We start from the raw sequence: 19,682 nt of genomic DNA, 5'->3' as shown, positions 1-19,682 counted from the left end.
GGCGGTTGCCTAGGCGAACAAGACTGGGCAGTGGACCAGCATGGTCAACCACTGACTCTGTTAAAGTCTCGTAAGTTAAGCTCGGCATTTGTGGCTACCTAACCCAGATGAAATGTTAAAATTGCTTAGCTAGATTGTTTCAATAGCCGTTTGGCCATAACAGTTGAAGGGATTATCTTTCCTACCCCAGCTGCCTACCATGACCCATGGTCCTTCACTACCAGTAATAAAACTTCACATGAACTCGTCTTATTCAAATGGTGGCACCTTTTCCCCTCTCAATTTACGCAGCATGAGACGTGGCATAGCATAGAGTTTCATGATGCTGAAAAAAAAAAAGGAATGGCGTATATATCTTGGATCCATAGCCTTCACTTAGATAAAAAAAAAAAAAAAATCAAAACTATAATTTGAAATCAAATCCTCTCAGAGTTATCTTTGTAAAACTAAATCCCTTTAAAAAAAATTACAAATTAAAAAACAATATTGCCTTGCATAAACACTTGCTCATCTGAGCTTAATGTTGTATATATTACAAAACAAATGATGTTAGCCGATGTTTAAAAAAAAAAATATACAAAGATTATCGTGTTCAGCATTAACACTGTATGTTGCACTTGTTACATTAATTGTTTTACCATCAGGCAGTGCAGAAGATTGTGCAAGCCTCGTGCAATAACTCATGAATATATAATAGTATAACACAAGCACATACAACATATAAAAATATTACAGTCGTATAACAATACTGAAATAGACTTGCAAAGTAAAATACAGAAAGGCACATAACCTCACATACATTAAACCACTAACCAGCAAAATCGTGTTAAACATGAGACAATGACATACGTAGTTATTCTGAGAAACAAGAGACGAGACAGAATTAACCAATTATTACGTTAAACAAGAGACAAGACAGAACCAACTTACATTTGCAGCCATCATGAAATGCGAGTTGGATACTGACAGTTCCTGTGGGACCGAAATTAACTGGGCCACCGGCATGATGCACCAATTTAAGTTTAGACTCGCAAGTTACGTGCTGCGTGCCTACCTTGGTTGTGTAACAGGTAGCCAGTTATCACCAGCTACTCCACAAACAATTACATAAATGATCAAAATCCATAAACAGACATGTGACCTGTTCCTTTTCTATATTTGCCTCCTTCCATTCAATGTCCAAAACCCACTGAGGACAAAAAGCAATGCCCCAACATGTCAAGGAAATGTAGGTAAAAATTTAGCATGGGAGTGAATTTCGAGTATCTGAAGAAAAGGGGAGATAAAGCCAACAATGCAACATGTAGTCGACGTCTGCCTCATGTGTGTGTGTGTGTCTGCTTGCTATCTTAACCCCTCGACGAGCACGGCCACTCAAGACATCGTACAATGGGGTTAAAATCGTCGTGCTCAGAGGGCGATAAGTCGTTGAACCTATGGAGGATATTCGTCATGCACACGGGGTTTAAATTTAGAATGTCGGCCAACAACGCCCAAAATAAACTCGACATTTGATTATGGGACGATGTCCTACGAGAGGTATATTCAATTCTGATAAATGCTGTCAATTTACGGCGTTAGCTACAAGTGGCAGCACGTGGGTTGTCTGGCACTGTAGTTGCTAAACGTCATATCGCTGCCATTTGTATTTGCATCGCCGCCTCCCATTGGTCCAGTGTGGAGCTTTTCCACCAATCAGAGCCAAGGTTGGACGATCTGCCACGCGCAGCTGTGCAAAGTAAACAAGGCAGGGAGGGTTTGTTATTATCATGTTGATTTCTCCATCTTTCCCCCTCTATTTAGCACTGACAATGACAAATTTAGCTTTAGAACTTTAAAAAGAGTACGTGGCTAGTAGTATTAGTAGTTGGATCTTGCTTGCATCTGCCTATTTGAGGGTGATTGGGGGTCCAGTTAGCAGGGTACGACTTTGTTTACAGCCGAACTTACCCTTTCAACAGCAAATCAGGTTACGAGAAGGCCGTTAGCTTCCTGGTGTAGCGCTGCCTTGCTCTACAGAAGAAATGACGAGCTACATAAAGGGACTCTACGGCTACATCAGACCGGTAAATATACAGTGAAATGTCACGCATGGGGAATTAACGGGGTGCCATTGCCATGTCATAGTCTTAAGGCATTTTTTAAGTATCCAGTGTCCTCCTGGAGGTGGTTTAAGGTCACCACATGGAGGGGGTGACACGTCGGGAGGAGTCGCATGAAGGCCTGTGAGGTATTAACTACAACACTGGCCTGTAATTTAACGTGGGTTGTTGATGGCTAACAACGTGAGACGTACTGGTAACACGTGAAAACCATGCATGGCCTGAATGGGTCAGTGATATACGAGCTGTGTGATATGGCGGCTCTAAACACGTAATTCTATTTCATGTGAATAGGAGACTACATCTCTGTTGAACATGATTATAGATGAATAGATACCAGAATCTATTAACCCACTGTAGTTAAGCAGCTATACAATGGTATCACAGCACAGTTATATAATATGGTAAAGGACACTTACCCACAATAGTAAAGCATTCCTCAGCCATTTAGTTTTAACATTTCTCATTAATACTATACACAAACAGTTGTTTTTTTGGTAAATCACCATTGCATAGATGGACTAAGCTTTGTAAGAAGTTTCTCCCTATATCAGCATTATATAGGGAATAGCTGCCAGTCTTTTTTCCATATCTCATTCATTTTAATTACTTATTCATGTATGGTCTTTAATTACTGGAAGTCCCCTACTTACAAGTCTGACCTGCCAATACCCATGTGAACAAATGAGCTAAAAAAGAAAACACTTTAATTATTAGTGTCAGAAATGATCACTCATTATTACAAACCATGGAATTACTGGAATTTTTCTTCCGTAAATAATGTTTAATTGAATTTGTGCATTTTAGAATATATTTATGATATTACAGTTGGGTATTGGTATTTACTCAAATTTTATGAGAATTATTGTCATTTATATAAACTTCGATTCGCAAACACGGACCACGAACATGAACCACTTGTAAGTTGGGGTCATACACAATATGTGCAAGTTACATCAGTTTTTCATTGGATTAATAAACTGCTATTGTAGCTTGTTGATAAATGTCAATTAACACTCAATTTTGTTTGAATTCAACCAAAGAAATTATAATTGATACACTTTCTCCAGCTTGTAGAAATATACAGCCTATACTGAATTGTACTATTGCCTCTGTTTGCATTTTTCAACAAATTTAATGTGATCAGACCAGTTAAGATTCTTGTCACCCAGTTACTAAAAAGCTGTCATACAATGCAGTTCAACCACATCATTATTTTTCATAACTCTAGATAGTTTCACATTCAGAGAAAGATATGGTCATGACAATGATAAAATATTTGCAATTTATCTCCCACAGCCAAAATAATAATTACAGTTTTGTCAGCATATATATTTTACAGTCTTTGGAACAAGCAGTAAGGATATAATGTGAAAAAAGAAAAATGCAGACAAAACAGAACCCCAAGGCCAACCTGTATTAATAGTAGTAAAAGATGACTTTATATTCTCAGCTTGAACTTGTACCCTATTAACAAAAAGATAGTTGCAGGCTTCAGTCACAGACAGAAGTCCACATCAAGGCTGGGCTGTAACTGAAATATAGAGAGGTTAATGAGGGGAAAAGAATAGACAAGGGAAAATATCTACAAAGTTTGCGGAAGTGAAAAAAAACTGTCTTAAAATGTGCTAGGTCAGAGCTATACGGAAGAACATGAAAGGGTAGAGAGGTCCAAAAAATAGTTGTCAAAATGGCCCACCCTTGAGTTGCCAACAGCCACTCAGTAATTGTGTGACCCATCAAACCATTACAATCATTCACCAGTCCTTTATCTAAACACAGTACTAGGCAACATACACCCTTTATTTGCTATCTCACCCATTCTTGCACTGAAATCTCCCATCATGAATTTTCATTCCCTTGCATCAAAATCCAAAACATTTACCTCTTCCTTCATCAGTACTATCACATTGACATACCTGTGCTGTATTAAACCTGATAGCCCTCCCATCTCTACATATTTATGATTGCTGAGTGATAAATAGGGAAAGTGTTTCAGGTCATGCTCCCCCTGTCCTATTTTAAAGTATACAAACATTTCTTAACAAAGTCACGGGTGTTCTTTATTTTTTAATAAAGTTATTAAGGGGGGTGCCATTAAACTTCGTAATTACCGAGAATAATTACTTGTTCATAGTCTATCATCCAAAAACAAGTAACAAAAAAGTTTTGATGATCAGTTTTCTGAACATTTCGTTTTTTCATAAGCTTCACTGTAGCATCTTTAAAATTCTTTTATTTGCATATGTTCAAACATTCCTCCGAAATAAGGATAGCTTTGGCATTAGTATACACAGTGTCAAGAAAAAAGGTATTAAGAATATATGGTGTGGGAGGCAAGTTGTTAGAAGCAGTGAAAAGTTTTTATCGAGGATGTAAGGCATGTGTACGTGTAGGAAGAGAGGAAAGTGATTGGTTCTCAGTGAATGTAGGTTTGCGGCAGGGGTGTGTGATGTCTCCATGGTTGTTTAATTTGTTTATGGATGGGGTTGTTAGGGAGGTAAATGCAAGAGTTTTGGAAAGAGGGGCAAGTATGAAGTCTGTTGGGGATGAGAGAGCTTGGGAAGTGAGTCAGTTGTTGTTCGCTGATGATACAGCGCTGGTGGCGGATTCATGTGAGAAACTGCAGAAGCTGGTGACGGAGTTTGGTAAAGTGTGTGGAAGAAGAAAGTTAAGAGTGAATGTCAATAAGAGCAAGGTTATTAGGTACAGTAGGGTTGAGGGTCAAGTCAATTGGGAGGTGAGTTTGAATGGTGAGAGGCTGGAGGAAGTGAAGTGTTTTAGATATCTGGGAGTGGATCTGTCAGCGGATGGAACCATGGAAGCGGAAGTGGATCATAGGGTGGGGGAGGGGGCGAAAATTTTGGGAGCCTTGAAAAATGTGTGGAAGTCGAGAACATTATCCCAGAAAGCAAAAATGGGTATGTTTGAAGGAATAGTGGTTCCAACAATGTTGTATGGTTGCGAGGCGTGGGCTATGGATAGAGTTGTGCGCAGGAGGATGGATGTGCTGGAAATGAGATGTTTGAGGACAATGTGTGGTGTGAGGTGGTTTGATCGAGTAAGTAACGTAAGGGTAAGAGGGATGTGTGGAAATAAAAAGAGCGTGGTTGAGAGAGCAGAAGAGGGTGTTTTGAAGTGGTTTGGGCACATGGAGAGAATGAGTGAGGAAAGATTGACCAAGAGGATATATGTGTCGGAGGTGGAGGGAACGAGGAGAAGAGGGAGACCAAATTGGAGGTGGAAAGATGGAGTGAAAAGGATTTTGTGTGATCGGGGCCTGAACATGCAGGAGGGTGAAAGGAGGGCAAGGAATAGAGTGAATTGGAGCGATGTGGTATACAGGGGTTGACGTGCTGTCAGTGGATTGAATCAAGGCATGTGAAGCGTCTGGGGTAAACCATGGAAAGCTGTGTAGGTATGTATATTGCGTGTGTGGACGTGTGTATGTACATGTGTATGGGGGGGGTTGGGCCATTTCTTTCGTCTGTTTCCTTGCGCTACCTCGCAAACGCGGGAGACAGCGACAAAGTATAAAAAAAAAAAAAAAAAAAAAAAAAAAAAAAAATATTTCTTTGCTATCAATTGTAAATTTTTTAGGATTCTGATGCATCTGCAGTTACTTCTGCATCATCAGCAGCAAGCTCTACAGAAGGCTCTGAACAGAGTGGACCTACAACACCCACCACACCTCCTGACACTAAGCCAGAACAGCAGCCAGGCTACTTAAAAAGGGCAGTGACAGGAGTAGCCTCAGGGATATATGCTGTTGGTAAGTATTGATCGAGCCAGAAATGGGAAGTATTTTTCAAATACCACATGCAAGTTTTACCAACCTGTTGCAACTTTGTGTTTTCTTGGTTTGTTGCTTCCACTCCTGCAGCCTTCTTTTTTCGAAAAACCTCTGTCTTGATCAGTGGTGACTGCCATTGGGCCGATGTCAGTGATCAGAGAATTATGCTGTCCCTGATGGTAAAGGGGATGGCTACATCATTTTCAATGCAAAATAACCAATTGTTCTAGGGCAGGCATGGGACTGAACAAGCAGGTTTCTAGTGCTGGTAGCAATGGTTGAATCAATTCCACCATCGGCAAGCAGGGAGTTAGTGTGTCCTAACCCCTAGGGGTCATAGTGACTTCTAACTCGGACACTGCCTGAGAATTTTTCATTTTTTTTTTAATATCCCTCCAGGTATGGCCTTTTTGAATGGGCTATACTTATCAACGTAGGTTGTTAAATAACAGCGCTGACATTTGATCACCTCTACACTTTCATGGTGGGTATCCCTCAGGGACTACTCATGTTTTAAATGACAGAAATTTGGGTTCTTGGCTATGAAAGAGGTAAAAGGTTTCTTCAGATATGAAATGGTTAATTGAACCCAATTTTCTTTTAGGTTCAACTACAGTTGGTGCTGGTGTGTCTGGTGTCAAGTGGGTTGCAGGGACAACATACAATGTGGGTGCAGGAGTTGTAGGGACTGCTGGATCAGTGGTTGCTGGAACAGCAGGCACTGTTGCAAGTACTGTTGGGTCTGGAGCATCTACAGTAATTTCAAAAGTTACTACAAAGAAGAAAGAACACAGTGACTGAAGTGTTGATATAGGTGCCAAGCAGCTGTTGATACTCTTAAGGTATATGTCACTTTCTTACTTTCATAAAAAAAATATTATCAAAGTGTATTTTGTGGGTTTGTAATGGCCTTATAACTATATCTTTTATTAAGCTTTGACTTGTTGTATCTACTACCATGGTAAATTGTAGTAGAAAATATGAGTATTTGTGATTTCAGGAGTGTTACTGTTACGACATTAAATGCAAGTCATAGATGATGGTTTGAGGTAACATAGGATATGTAAAGCTTGTTGATCATCTAAGTCATTATTGTAATTAACTGTGAATAATTTACTTGTTGAAAAATTTTATGAAGATGAAGAGATTTATTTTATTCTTGTGAATCAGGTGCAAGTTCAAATATAGTTATAAGTGGCAGTATTATCAATTATAAAATTAGCAAAGACTTTACCAGAAGCATGGGTAAACAGTAAAGAAGGGTAACGTTCAACAAGGTATACTGTGAGCAACCGGTGTTTCCTGCCATATAGTGTAAGTGTTCTGCATGTTTGTTTTTTAAACAGTTGGCAAAATTATTATAAAATGGAGCATCACCATGACAAATTAAGTCAGAATTTGTTGTATTAAGTATTATGTACATTTGGGAGTAATATTTGCTTACTAAGACAAAGATGACACATCCTCCCTCATGCCATCTTGTGCAATACAGATCAACTCTTGGGTTTTGTGTCTTGATATGTTTCATCTAGACACTGTTTATAGCTGAATTTTTGTTTCGTTTCTTGTCGATTTGACTGCTGTTTTACAAAAGCTGTTATAAAATGATAGGAATGTTCATTTTTTGTTTGTAATTGAAATATTGTTATAGATGGGACAGTAAATTTTTCTGTATTCATTTTAATAAATCGATATCTTTCTATGGAGGGGGAACAGTATGACTCATTACTTCTCAAACAATAGTGTTTAAGGTTGACATTTGAAGCTATTTGATATGAAATTGACTTTAGAACATTATATGAATTTTGAGTGACTAAGTTATCCATATTGCCATTTATCATCAACAAGACCTGCAAAAAATATTCTTAAAAGTGGTTCAGTGAAACTGATTACTACCCCTAATGGAAAACTTGTGGCTATTGCACAGTTCTGCAGGACCATTAAGTGTCTTATTTTGCCAAGTTCGTGTTCATTAAACTGAAAGCTTCATTGAAGATGAATTTAATATTTTTGTGTTTAACTTACATGATATTGTTATAGTGGAAGCACTTAATATACAGAACTCATAATTCTCAACTTTTATGTTGATTTCTTTATCCCTTAGAGGTAATCTTGTTTCCTATACTTACTTCCTGTCCAAGGAGTCCCTTCTGTCTTGATGAGGCTCCTGCAGCACTCATCCACTGGTTGGGACCACAAGCCACAAAGTGTTGTGATGCTGTGTGTGTATGTATAGGCAGAGAGTGCATGGCAATTTAGTAAGTGTTTAGTGTCTTCTTTATGGAAGTTCCATCATAGGCACGAAGGGTCTTGGGAGTTGTTGAAACAGTGTTTGTAGTGGTGGGTGATGTCCAGAGCAATGATGGGAGAGTGCAACTTTTGTCTAGAAAATGAGGCTTCAAATGGGTGTATTTGTGGTGGAGTGGAGTTTAAGACCGAGTTGAGAGGTAAGTCGTCTAGTGATTGCCAGGTCAGTTTAGTGTGTATCTGTTTTGTCAATGTTATGTTTACTAGGGAAGGGAGTTCTATGAGTAGAGATTACTGAAGTATGAGGCAGGGGTAAGCTTTTTATCTCTACCTGGTGGTTGGTGGTTAGTTATAGAGTGGTTTGGGGTGGAGGGGCCTTGTGTTATTGCATAATACTGGGTGCAGGTTGAGCATGCTGAGGTGGAACTGTATTGGTAGGATCTATGTTTCACGGTGATGGTGTTGTGTTCATGATTGTTCATGACTGCTAAGCAACCAGTGATTATCGTAAGGGCACTATTTTGTGTGGTTTGCAATTTTGTTATATTTGCTTCTGAAAGGGTGGAAAACCAGACAAATGAGGTATGGTTTAGAGTGGATAAACCATTTGTAGAGGATGGTCATGGATTATTTTTGTTGTCCACATTTGATGCCATTGAGTGTTGCTTTTGTGTTGATCTTACTGATGTGGGGAGTGAATGTCATGTTCCATATGTGATGCCTCAAATGGTTGGTGTTATATTCAGTGGAAGTAACTGCCAATGCAAGGTGACTAGAGCATGTGGCTGTTTGGGGAAGACTTCTCTGGAGATGCAGACATTCTGTTCTTGGTAGCAACTGTTCCAGTTGTGTAATTTAGTGCTACATCTTTGTTGTGCCATTTTGGTGCCAGGGTGTTATGATGTGACTTTGAAGCCATCTACATATGATGGCCCTTCATGTTTCTTTTTCTATTCTTTCATTCTTATTCATCATTTCCCATGTTCATGAGGTAATACAGGAACAGATGAAACAAAGGCCTCTCACTAACATCTATTCCCTAACTGTTATGTGTAATGGACTGAAAATACAGCCTGCTATCCACAACCAGGCTCCACAGGCCTTTCCATGGTTTTACCTGGTTGATTCACTTCACCAAACAGGATGTTTCCCCCTGTATACCTTATTGCTGAAATTAACTCTATCCCATGTCTTCCACCATCCCACATGTTTAGACCCTGAGCACTCATAACCTTTTTCACACCATCCTATCATCAAACTCCAGTTTGGTTGACCCTTTCTTTTTGTCAATCCACTTCTGACACGTCTTCTTTGTCACCCTTTCCTCACCCATTCTCTCCATATGTCCAGACCATTTAATTTAAATGCAACCTCATCGGCTGTCTAGACCATACCTTTCTCTCAAACCTGCTGAACCTAACCTTGCTTTTATTCTCATTCACTCTCAACTGTCTCCTTTTACACACACTTTCAAACTCAGTCACCAACTTATGCAGTTTCTCACTGGAATCTACCATCAGTCTTGTATTATCTGCAAACAACAATTGATTCACTTCCCAGGCCATCTCATCCTTCACAGACTGCATACTTGCTCCCCTATTCAAGCCTCTTGCATATACCTTCCTCACCACCCCAACCATATATAAATAGAATAACCATGGTGACATTACACACCCTTTCCAATACAGTCCCACCTCAACATGCTTGGCACCTAATTCTATACAAAAGCTCCTGACCCCTCCTACAGAAACCACTCCATAACTAACCAACAACCCCCTCAAAGAAATGAAAAGCTTATCCCTACCTCATATTTCAGGAAACTCTTACTCACAGATCCCCCAACTTTCAACAAATAAAACACATACTTGCTGAAATAACCCAATAATCACTAAACAATCAACCTCCTAACTCATTCATAAACTCGAGAAACCAGACACGCACATCAGAAACCACAGTCCCCAGACAAACATAAGTCACACTTTCTCGAAATGCTCTGGACATCACCCATCCCTACAACGTGACAAACACCATTTCAACATACTTCCTGCACTTGGAGGTTCCTGCAGCACTCAGGAAGATGATGTCCACTGATCAAGACCATAGGTCATAAAGTGTAGTGATGATGTATGTGCATATATTTGTATAGAGTGCACGGAAAATGGAGCTGGTAGTGTTGTAGGTTTGGGTGATGTCTGGAGCGTAGATGGGAAGGTATTGCAGTGCTTGTTTGTGGAGTGTAGTTTCTGTTGTGTGTGTGTCTTGTGTTGAGACTGAGTTGAGAGGGCATTAGTTTAGTGCTTGTTGGTTTTTTCAGCATGTGTGTTTTTGTCAGCATCATATTTGATGGGGTTGGATCTGCGAGTAGATGTTGCTGAAGTATGAATGTGGATAAGCTCTTTATTTCTACCACATGGTTGATGGTTAGTTTGGAGAGGTTTGGGAGGGAGGGTTTTAGTACTGTTCGATAGAATTGAGTGCTATGAATATTCACATAGGACTGTACTGAGAGGATCTTCGTTTCACTCTGTAAGTTAATGTTCAGTGTTTGTGGTTGCTAGGCAGTATGTGATGGTTCAGAGAATATAGTTTTGTGAGGTTTGCAGCCTTATTATATTTACTTTTGATAAGGTGGAGAACTATGTAGGTAAGGCAAAGTGGAGGAGAAAAATTATTTGTAGTGAATATTCGGAGATTATTTTCCTTGTCCAAATCTGATGCATGTTTTGAGGGCATTTACTTAGTATGTTGCTTTATGGGTCTGGGGAGCTACTGTCTTGTGTGTTGTATGTGATGTCTAGAGTAGCTGTGTTATGCTCAGTGATTGTTCTCTTGAAGGTAACTGGAGGGTGTAAGCTGGATATGTGTCTGTCTGCACTTAAAGGAATGGTTGAACACCTATAGAAATACAAACAATTTGTTCTGGGAGAGCTATTGTTAAAAGTAATGTAATGTAGTGCTGCATGTTTGTTGTTGCCACTTTAGTGTCAGGGTGTTGTGATGTGATTATGAGGTCGACTACATGTGAAAGGACCTTCATGTTGTGGTTTTATAGAGGTATTTTGGGAGAATATTGCACAATTATTACTGATACATTCAGAAATTTATTTCTATTTTATACTCATTATAAACAATTTTTTTTCTGAACTGAACATTTATTCTTTCTTACCTGCTTATTGACTTGATCCTATATAGGAGATGCCTATGTAGACCAGCTGTTTAATAGATTGGACACATTTTCACAGAAAAGAAAGTGGATTCCGCTTGCACTAATGATGGTGAGGAAAAGCCTCATTTTTGTATGCATCAAACATCAATGACTCAATAAATTACATAATTTTGTTTTCATGGTGTACTTAACATGCTGCTAAATTTTTTGCCAGTTGCAACTTAATTATGTTCAAAATATTGGGACTCAAAAACCAGCGATGGTCAAATTTTTTAATTTTATGGATTTTAGCAACTACCACATAATGTCATTTGAAAACTGTACACCATAAACACAGCTAGGGAAAAAAGCAACAGATTCAATTTATTGCCACACTCTTCATGGAAGAATTATAAATTAAATAAGGCATTATTTGTTATATTAGCTTAATAATGATTCTTTTGATTATCGATACTATACTAGATTTGTAAAGATGTCACGGTAAACTATGGAGTTAGTCTGTGGGGCTTATCTGTGGATGGTAGACTCAAGCTTTGTTGAATTAATGGACTGGAAGTGTGAACAACACCACTGTTCTTCTGGATCTGTTAATACCTCGCTAAGGTGGGAAAGAGTTATGTATGCCGGTATATATTTCTGTATTTCATGTATGTCTGCTGTTACCCACATACTCTGGTAAGTGAGGTAGCATCCACAACAGATGACTGAGCCTCTTAGGAAAAAATCCTTGCTTGGCCTCCTCTGTTCCCTGTTTTGTTAAGTACTACAGGAGGGAAGGATTTTCAGCTCCCTATTCCTGCCCTGTTTAACACAGAGGATACACATATCCCACTTTCGTGAGCTAGTACCAGAAACAGACAAAACATCAGCCTCTTTCTTTGCTCACATCCAGTCTCTAGCTATAGTATAATGCGCTATAACTAGTCCCACCATTCAGTCAAGCTCCACAGACCATTCCTAACCTCATCACTACCTTTGAGAAGTTAGTGATATGATCAAAGGCTACAAAGTAAGGAATATTAGTTATTTGTGAGAGTTCTACATCAACAATCCCCCTTCCATTGTGTACTCAAAGGAAGAGATAGCAGTATCTTTGTGTACTCAAAGGAAGGGATAGCAGTATCTTTAAGTATCAATTCTGTCACTCAGTTATTACTGAATTTACTGCCTATAAGTAAAAATAGGGTGCCCCAACTCTGTGACCTAAAAAGAAACATTTTATATACCTACAACTCAGAAATATTCAGGTTGACCCCAACCAAAAATATATATACCAATTTGTTATAACTGTTGAGGGAACATCCTGGGTGATTTCAACCATTTGGACTAAACGACTTGAGTATGACATGCAACATCTGTGTTAGACCTTACTCTCAAATATGTGAGTGAAATGTACAAGGTATGTAAGTGTGTGCTCCATCAACAAGACCAAAGTCTACTTTTGTCGTATGCGGGCAACATATTAATAAAGTTCTACAACAGCATTACACCAACACAGTACCAACAATACCAGGACCTCTCTCTAAGAAATTTTAACAGCAAATAATTGGTAGAAGAGGATGAAGTATACTCAACAACATATGCCAAAGTTTGTATCATAGGATGAGGTCAGCTTAACAACAGATGTTAAAGTATGTATCATGGGATAAGTTCTACCCAACAACTGTCAGTGAACTGTTTCATATACCTAAATTATCCCTACAGTTTACAGTTTCTCAGGAAACCTCAGACTTGGCCAAAACAACAAGCTGGAGGATAATGCTTGAGCCAAGACATTGATCAAGAAGAGACTGAGAGTCTGCAACAAAGGCAATAAGGAAAATGAAGATATCTGTAAGAAATCTATGGAGTAAGAACTGCACGTATGTATTTAACATATCCTGCGAAACTGTGTATTGAAAATTACCACAAAGCAGCTAAGATTTAACTCTTAAATGGCAGCCAACAACTTAGTACATTGGGGCCTTACCAGACTAAATTTGGAATGTAACAGACTTTTTTGGAAATGTCTGTTTACATCACAAATGTGTTCCAGTGGGATCCAGGTGGTCTATTCGAGGCCCAATTCTGATACAGGGGTCCAATGTGCATCCATGTCACATTCCGAAAAAAGGCAATACAGTGAAACAAAGAATTCCCAATAAGGAATACTATAGTTAGCTTGAGCTACATTCTTAACACATGTCCAACACCACATATATGTACCTAAAACCCACAACAAATGTATATATGTAACACACAAACAATAAAAAGAAATATAAACAGGTTTTATTATTCTTACCTTGGAAATGGACTGGTTGAGCTTGCCATAATCTCATCAGTGGTCTTGACTAAGGTATACACAGTCGTCAGACATATTCCAAGCTGACACACAATCTCAAAAACCCATTCTTCATTTCAACTGCACTTTATCTCGTCAACTTTCACATTGACTTTGCTGCCTCTTGCAAACACAGGACAGCTTTCCACTGGCACCAGGTTCTCCCCTCATGGTTGTAAGATGTAGGGATGTTTAACAGGATGCAGTGTAAAGAAGCACTCACAATGTACATCCACTACATTACTTAAACACTAGGAGGAAGAAAGTCTTGGGTTGAGATACAGCATGATGCCAAATCACACTTGAAAGACTGTTCTTCCCCAAACAGTGTGCAATTTTAGGTATGTTGATCCCCTTTACTTTCATTGGAAATCATTTAGTTAAGTTGATCCCCTTTACTTTCATTGGAAATCAATGTTAATGCAAAATGATGTATGGCGGAGTGACTTACGGCAGCGACCCCTCCATACAACAAAGTTTATTAAACATGATTTTCCTATGCATTATCCATTAGTAAAGAAAAGCCCTAAAAAAGTATAAAACTTTTCTCTGCAGCAGTATGGTTGGGGTTCGAATGGACTGCACTGAGGGAGGTAGGTGGCAAGTGTACGAAAATTTTATAATTACCCAAAGACTAATTTCTATGAAATAGTCCTGGTGCAACCTAAGACATTTCTAAAGGTTCTTGCAACCCAAGGCTGTATCAATTCCAATAGCTGGGAAATGCAGACTCCTTTGGAGTGAACTTTTTGATGAGACTGTACTCTCAATGATCAGCCTTGCTAAAGGTGACTTTTCACTTGTGGCGTAACTTCATGCAAGGGGAGTTCAGTAATACCTCTCTATTTTTTTCATACCTGATTGCCATCTCCCACATTAGCAAGGTAGTGCCAGGAAACAGATGAAGAAAGGCACATCCGTTCACATACACATGCAAATGTTCTGGGAAAATTGAGGAATGTGTAGGAAAAGAGGTCATATTAAACAGCAATCAAGTATGAAAAAAATGTGTGTGTGTGTGTTAGTGTGTGACCTAGGTAGATCAGTTTGGAGACCATTGGACTGAGTATAATGATGAAATGTATACTAAAAAGGGCACTACAATGCGGTCACTCAATATTAATTTCTTCTGGAATAAAACAGTGTAAAGCATTATTTCAAAATACCATACACAATAATGAATTCCCATCTCTTGTTCATCACTCTCTTATTAATCACATTATATTAATACTGGAAAAGTTCAGGTCCTTTATTTGTAAACGCTAAAAGACTTGTAAAGAGATAAAAATCATGGGATCTGTAATTCATAATGAGTCACATGCCTTATCTGCACCCATAATAAGACCATTTGAAAGGGTACTCATCGATCCAGCACATATAAATGGAAATGAAACTAAAAATTCCAATCTCATCACAAACAATGCAAGGTCCAACTATCATAATCTTACTGAAAAATGAAAAGCATGTTGAGAAACTGATGAATATTGCCTACAAAATGCTGACCCTTTCACAACTCAGTAATGGTTGGCTTACTGTATCTGTCAGCATACCCATCACAGTTCTAGTCTCCTGTTACTTAGATTTTATCGAAAATCGAAGAAAATAATTTCAATCCCATTTTAGGTTAAGATATTTAAAATGTCTTGTCTTATATGGTCAGCTGAATTCAGGGCTTTTGCTGTGAAAGCTGTAGGCACTATGACAGTTACATTCACCACTATATGCTTTGTATTCTTGTCATTACGGAGTGAATGACTGATAGTACGTGGAACAGCTATAATTTTTTTTTTTTTTTTTTCATACTATTCGCCATTTCCCGCGATAGCGAGGTAGCGTTAAGAACAGAGGACTGGGCCTTTGAGGGAATACCCTCACCTGGCCCCCTTCTCTGTTCCTTCTTTTGGGGGAAAAAAAAAAAAAAAAAAAAAAAAAAAAAGAGATTCTGGAAAAAAAATTATTTCACTTTGGTGAGTCATTATGCATATACAGTACTATTATCAATGAATACTGAAATCAGCAAAGAATACCTGTTGTGACCATAGCATATGTTGAAGATTTTGCATAAGCTACTGTGCATTGTATGTATGACATGGAATACAGCAATTACTGATAATCCTGTTTTTTTTATTCACGGTTGTGTATTTTTGTTTGATGGAACTATGGTGAATTTTGTGAAAATGGTGTAAGCACTGTTCTTGGATCTAAACTATACTAAAATCCTCTGGATATGGGTTGTGGTAAACAAGCATCATATTTTAAGTTAAAGGCACACAGTAATATTCTAAAAGTAATCGCTTTTTCATTACAATAGTGATCTACCCATTACTATATTCATAAATTGGTAACAAGGGATTGACGGTTTGAACCTCTTCCTTAAAATTTTTTGGGCGATTCTGATACTGTGAAGTAACATCGGTAAAATTGGACTCTGATCTGAATGTTTACATAAGTGAATCTTGTGAGATTGTAGAGGATTATAAAATTTAGACTTATAAGCCAAGCACTAGAGCATCTAAGGCTACTCAGTGCTCTTAATACAGATTAAAAATATTCTATCTTAGAAATTTATTTTAATAAAAAATATACACATATGTACATGTTCTTTTTTCTTTCAAACTATTCGCCATTTCCCGTGTTAGCGAGGTAGCGTTAAGAACAGAGGACTGGGCCTTTGAGGGTGAGGTTCCTTCTTTTGGAAAAAAAAAAAAGAGAGAGGGTAGGATTTCCAGCCCCCCCCCCCCCCTTTCAGTCGCCTTCTATGACACACAGGAAATACGTGGGAAGTATTTTTTCTCCCCTATTCCCAGGGATATATGTATATGTATTTTTATTATTATCAAACTGATCGCCATTTCCCGCATCAGTGAAGTAGCGCCAGGAAAGAGACAAAGAATGGACCATCCACTCATTTCCATACATACATATTCACCATTTCACATGTTAGCGAGGTAGTGTTAAGAACAGAGGAATGAGCCTTAGAGGAATATCCTCACTTGGCCCACTTCTCTGTTCCAATTTTTGGAAAATTAAAAATGGGAAGGTCAGATTTCCAGCTCCTCACTCCCACTTATATACATATATATATACAGACATATACATATTTACACATGTACATATTCATGCTTGCCTTCATCCATTCCTAGCACTATCCCGCCCAACACGAAACAGCATCGCTACCCCCGCCAGAAAAACAGACAAAAAGGCCACTTACAAATATAATAAAATAGAAATCGTTAAAATTTATAATACATATTAATTTGCTTTAAAAATTCCATTAACCTGTCAATATGATAGATGTCAGCAAGCAATTTATTCTTGGACCTGCCATGTAATGAATTTGATCTCCACTCTAAAGTGAAAAGAACACATTCCATTAAAATGTGTTTTACTGTCAGAGAATCTTATGAGTGTAACTGTATATATGAATAAAGAGCCAGCTGAGAATGCTGAATGTTGTCATTAAACCATTGAATGTTCTATAATAAGGAGTCTAAAAAAAACTGACATACATTTCCATTAATATACAAAGTTTGTGTGGAACACTGTTATCACCTGTGTCCATACATGAACACATTCTCATAGCATGATAATTAAGAACAATAAATGAGGAAACTTCATATTTACATCACAGGAACTCCCAAGTTTGCAAATTACTTAAAAGTTTTTTCAAGTAGTATCACTCAGGAATGCTGAATGATAGGAAAATCAAACTTATATGTACCATGTAAAGACATATATCATGGCATACTCATTTTTCCAAATGAGACGATTTCTTGGCCTCGTATACATTTTGAAAATTGATCATTCCTTAAATATGTTTTCCTCTTTAGAATTTCTATGGCTGATACATTTATCTTCTTTTAATCATATTTCCTCTTAGAATGGCATATTGACTTTAATTAGAAGGCTTGTGGAATTATACATATTTTTGATATGAATACCATGTTATTCTTTTTTAAGGGAAACCACTGTGCTTCTGCATGGTGGGGTACTGTTATGTTTCCCAAAGATATATTTTCCCTGGATCTTCCATGTAACTTGTTAAACACTGCCAGACTGAATGTTGATCACAGATAAAACTATTTTGATAATTATTTTTCAATAGTTGAATAATTTTTTGCAGAAATTGCAGATATATAATTGTAAATTGCAGCTGGATTTCATTGATCAATTAAGAACTATTTGAATGACTAAAATAAACATTAAGGGATCAAATCTGTGTCATAAACTTTATGATACTGAAGTTCATTAATTTCAGAAGCTATTTTTATACATAGGTAATGTAGCATATGTTTACAAATAAACTGAAGTTGTAATTACCTAAGAAAAAAAATGGTAAAAACTTAATTTCAGTTAGTTTACAGATTTTCATTAGCCCATCCACTGTTGACAGGAAAAATCACACTTTCCCCAGGGGAATGCTGTAACAGTGAACATAATACTCTTACTTAATTACAAAAATGTAGGACTAGTTTGAATATCCTTGGTTATACCATCAATGTAAGGCACCTCATGAGATTGACATTAGCTTATCAGAGCTGCCTGGATGTGCGATCAGGCTATTATATTTTTCTCGTCTGTTATGTTAATGTCTCAATATCATTTAAAGTTAACACTTTTATTGTTTCTATTAACAAATATTAGTTCACATATTAAACTATTTTAGATGAAATGAGTGAAATTTAGAATGAAAATTTCAATGTAAACTCTAGCATAGTTTTCATTACTGCAGTAAGATTTCATATTCTGCTAGGATATCTAGTGGGTAAATGATCCCTTTTCCTTTCTTTTCTTTTAGTGAAGCTCATGATCTCTGGGAATTTTGTCGCCATTTTAACAAACATGGTGTGAACATATAGGTGCCAAGTTTAGTATATTAAGTGGACCAAAGTCAAGTTTGCAGTGAATGGGTTAAAGTTCAGTCTACAATTATTGTGTGAAGAAGCTTGAAACAAAAAAATAAAGAAATAAGGATAATTGACCATGTAAAATCATACATTACTCACTCTATCAAGGGCATATTAATGCACTTGGATTTTTTTAAAAGCCTAAAATTTTGTTCCTGACAAAGCAATAATTGATTACAAATATATACATTCATTTGTTTCTACATTTTTAAAACCATGATGATATTTTCAAACTTAAATAAAATGATATAATGTATACTGACAATCGAACTCCTTTAATAGTGTGCTTATGCTTTGAAGATGCTGATATTAGGAAACTATTTTGTAAGGTTTTCCGACGTGGACTGTACATAAGTTAATATCCTACAGAAATTTTTTTTGTAAGCAATGCTCTGAACAATTCTTTTGGTTGAGGGTGCTTCAGCTGTATAAATGTACCAAGTGTAAAATATATTCAGTGCATTATTTTAATTTATGAAACAAAATATTTGCATGAAATTTTAAGATTCATTCAAAAATTATAGATTCTTCATTAGATATACTATTAGTTTATCATTAATTTACTCCATTACAAAATAATTTCTGAGGTGCAATTTATATATCAATAACACAGTTTGGGCTTTACTAGAAATATGGTTATAAAATGTTCATTCTTTGATTCTATTTTCTGTACAAAAAGTATTTTCAGGGAAAAATAAAGCAAGCAAGCTTTTGTATTGTATTACAAGAATATAATTGTTCTTGTTTGCAAGATGATGCAAAGAATCAGTTTTCTTAGATGAAGGGTCATCAACTTAACAACATATCACACTGCCATTACAACTGTCATGTTGGGAATGGTGTATTTTGTAGTACTGTAAATAATGTACTTGTGTACATTCATCTAGTTCTTTTTTTGGGAGGTTGCTGTGGTCGGTGATATCTGCATTAGCATTATCCAATATATTATGTGTTAACTGTGGCAAAAAAGCATTACAGTGTTCAATTACCATTTATTAATACTGTTGGAAATATTTACTTTGATTTAATAACCTAGTGTATACTGTAGGTAAAATCCCATTTTATATGTAACAGATTAAAGTGTGCAATATAAATATTGATGTTTAAATATACCATGAGATTTACTGCAATATTAAGGAGATGAAGA

General features: G+C 37.2%; 1 protein-coding gene and 1 long non-coding RNA gene across 2 annotated transcripts; one reads left to right on the top strand and one right to left on the bottom strand.

The window, feature by feature from the left end:
* The first annotated feature begins 1,961 nt into the window (after positions 1 to 1,961).
* Positions 1,962 to 19,629, top strand: LOC139745734 (uncharacterized). The gene is made up of 3 exons (XM_071656246.1): positions 1,962 to 2,066; positions 5,703 to 5,874; positions 6,500 to 19,629. Exons 1-3 carry the CDS (start codon positions 2,025 to 2,027, stop codon positions 6,694 to 6,696), a joined length of 411 nt encoding a protein of 136 aa, XP_071512347.1. The 5' UTR covers positions 1,962 to 2,024; the 3' UTR covers positions 6,697 to 19,629.
* On the bottom strand, positions 2,060 to 13,727 carry LOC139745736 (uncharacterized). The gene is made up of 3 exons (XR_011711924.1): positions 13,590 to 13,727; positions 5,939 to 6,068; positions 2,060 to 3,636 (listed from the first exon to the last, which is right to left on the bottom strand). It is a non-coding gene; the product is annotated as an uncharacterized lncRNA (long non-coding RNA).
* Positions 19,630 to 19,682: the final 53 nt, after the last annotated feature.

Source organism: Panulirus ornatus, chromosome 62 (assembly GCF_036320965.1).
Source record: "Panulirus ornatus isolate Po-2019 chromosome 62, ASM3632096v1, whole genome shotgun sequence".
In the NCBI taxonomy this organism is placed as follows: domain Eukaryota; kingdom Metazoa; phylum Arthropoda; class Malacostraca; order Decapoda; family Palinuridae; genus Panulirus; species Panulirus ornatus.
The sequence above is the reverse complement of the archived record's forward strand: the minus strand, read 5'-3'. Positions and strand labels throughout refer to the sequence as shown.

Bases quoted from the DNA above. Each gene is read 5' to 3' on its own strand.
- LOC139745734 (XM_071656246.1), top strand. From the start codon at position 2,025: ATGACGAGCTACATAAAGGGACTCTACGGCTACATCAGACCG. The intron at 2,067-5,702 runs GTAAATATACAG...TAAATTTTTTAG, and splicing joins TCTACGGCTACATCAGACCG to GATTCTGATGCATCTGCAGT. The intron at 5,875-6,499 runs GTAAGTATTGAT...ATTTTCTTTTAG, and splicing joins CTCAGGGATATATGCTGTTG to GTTCAACTACAGTTGGTGCT.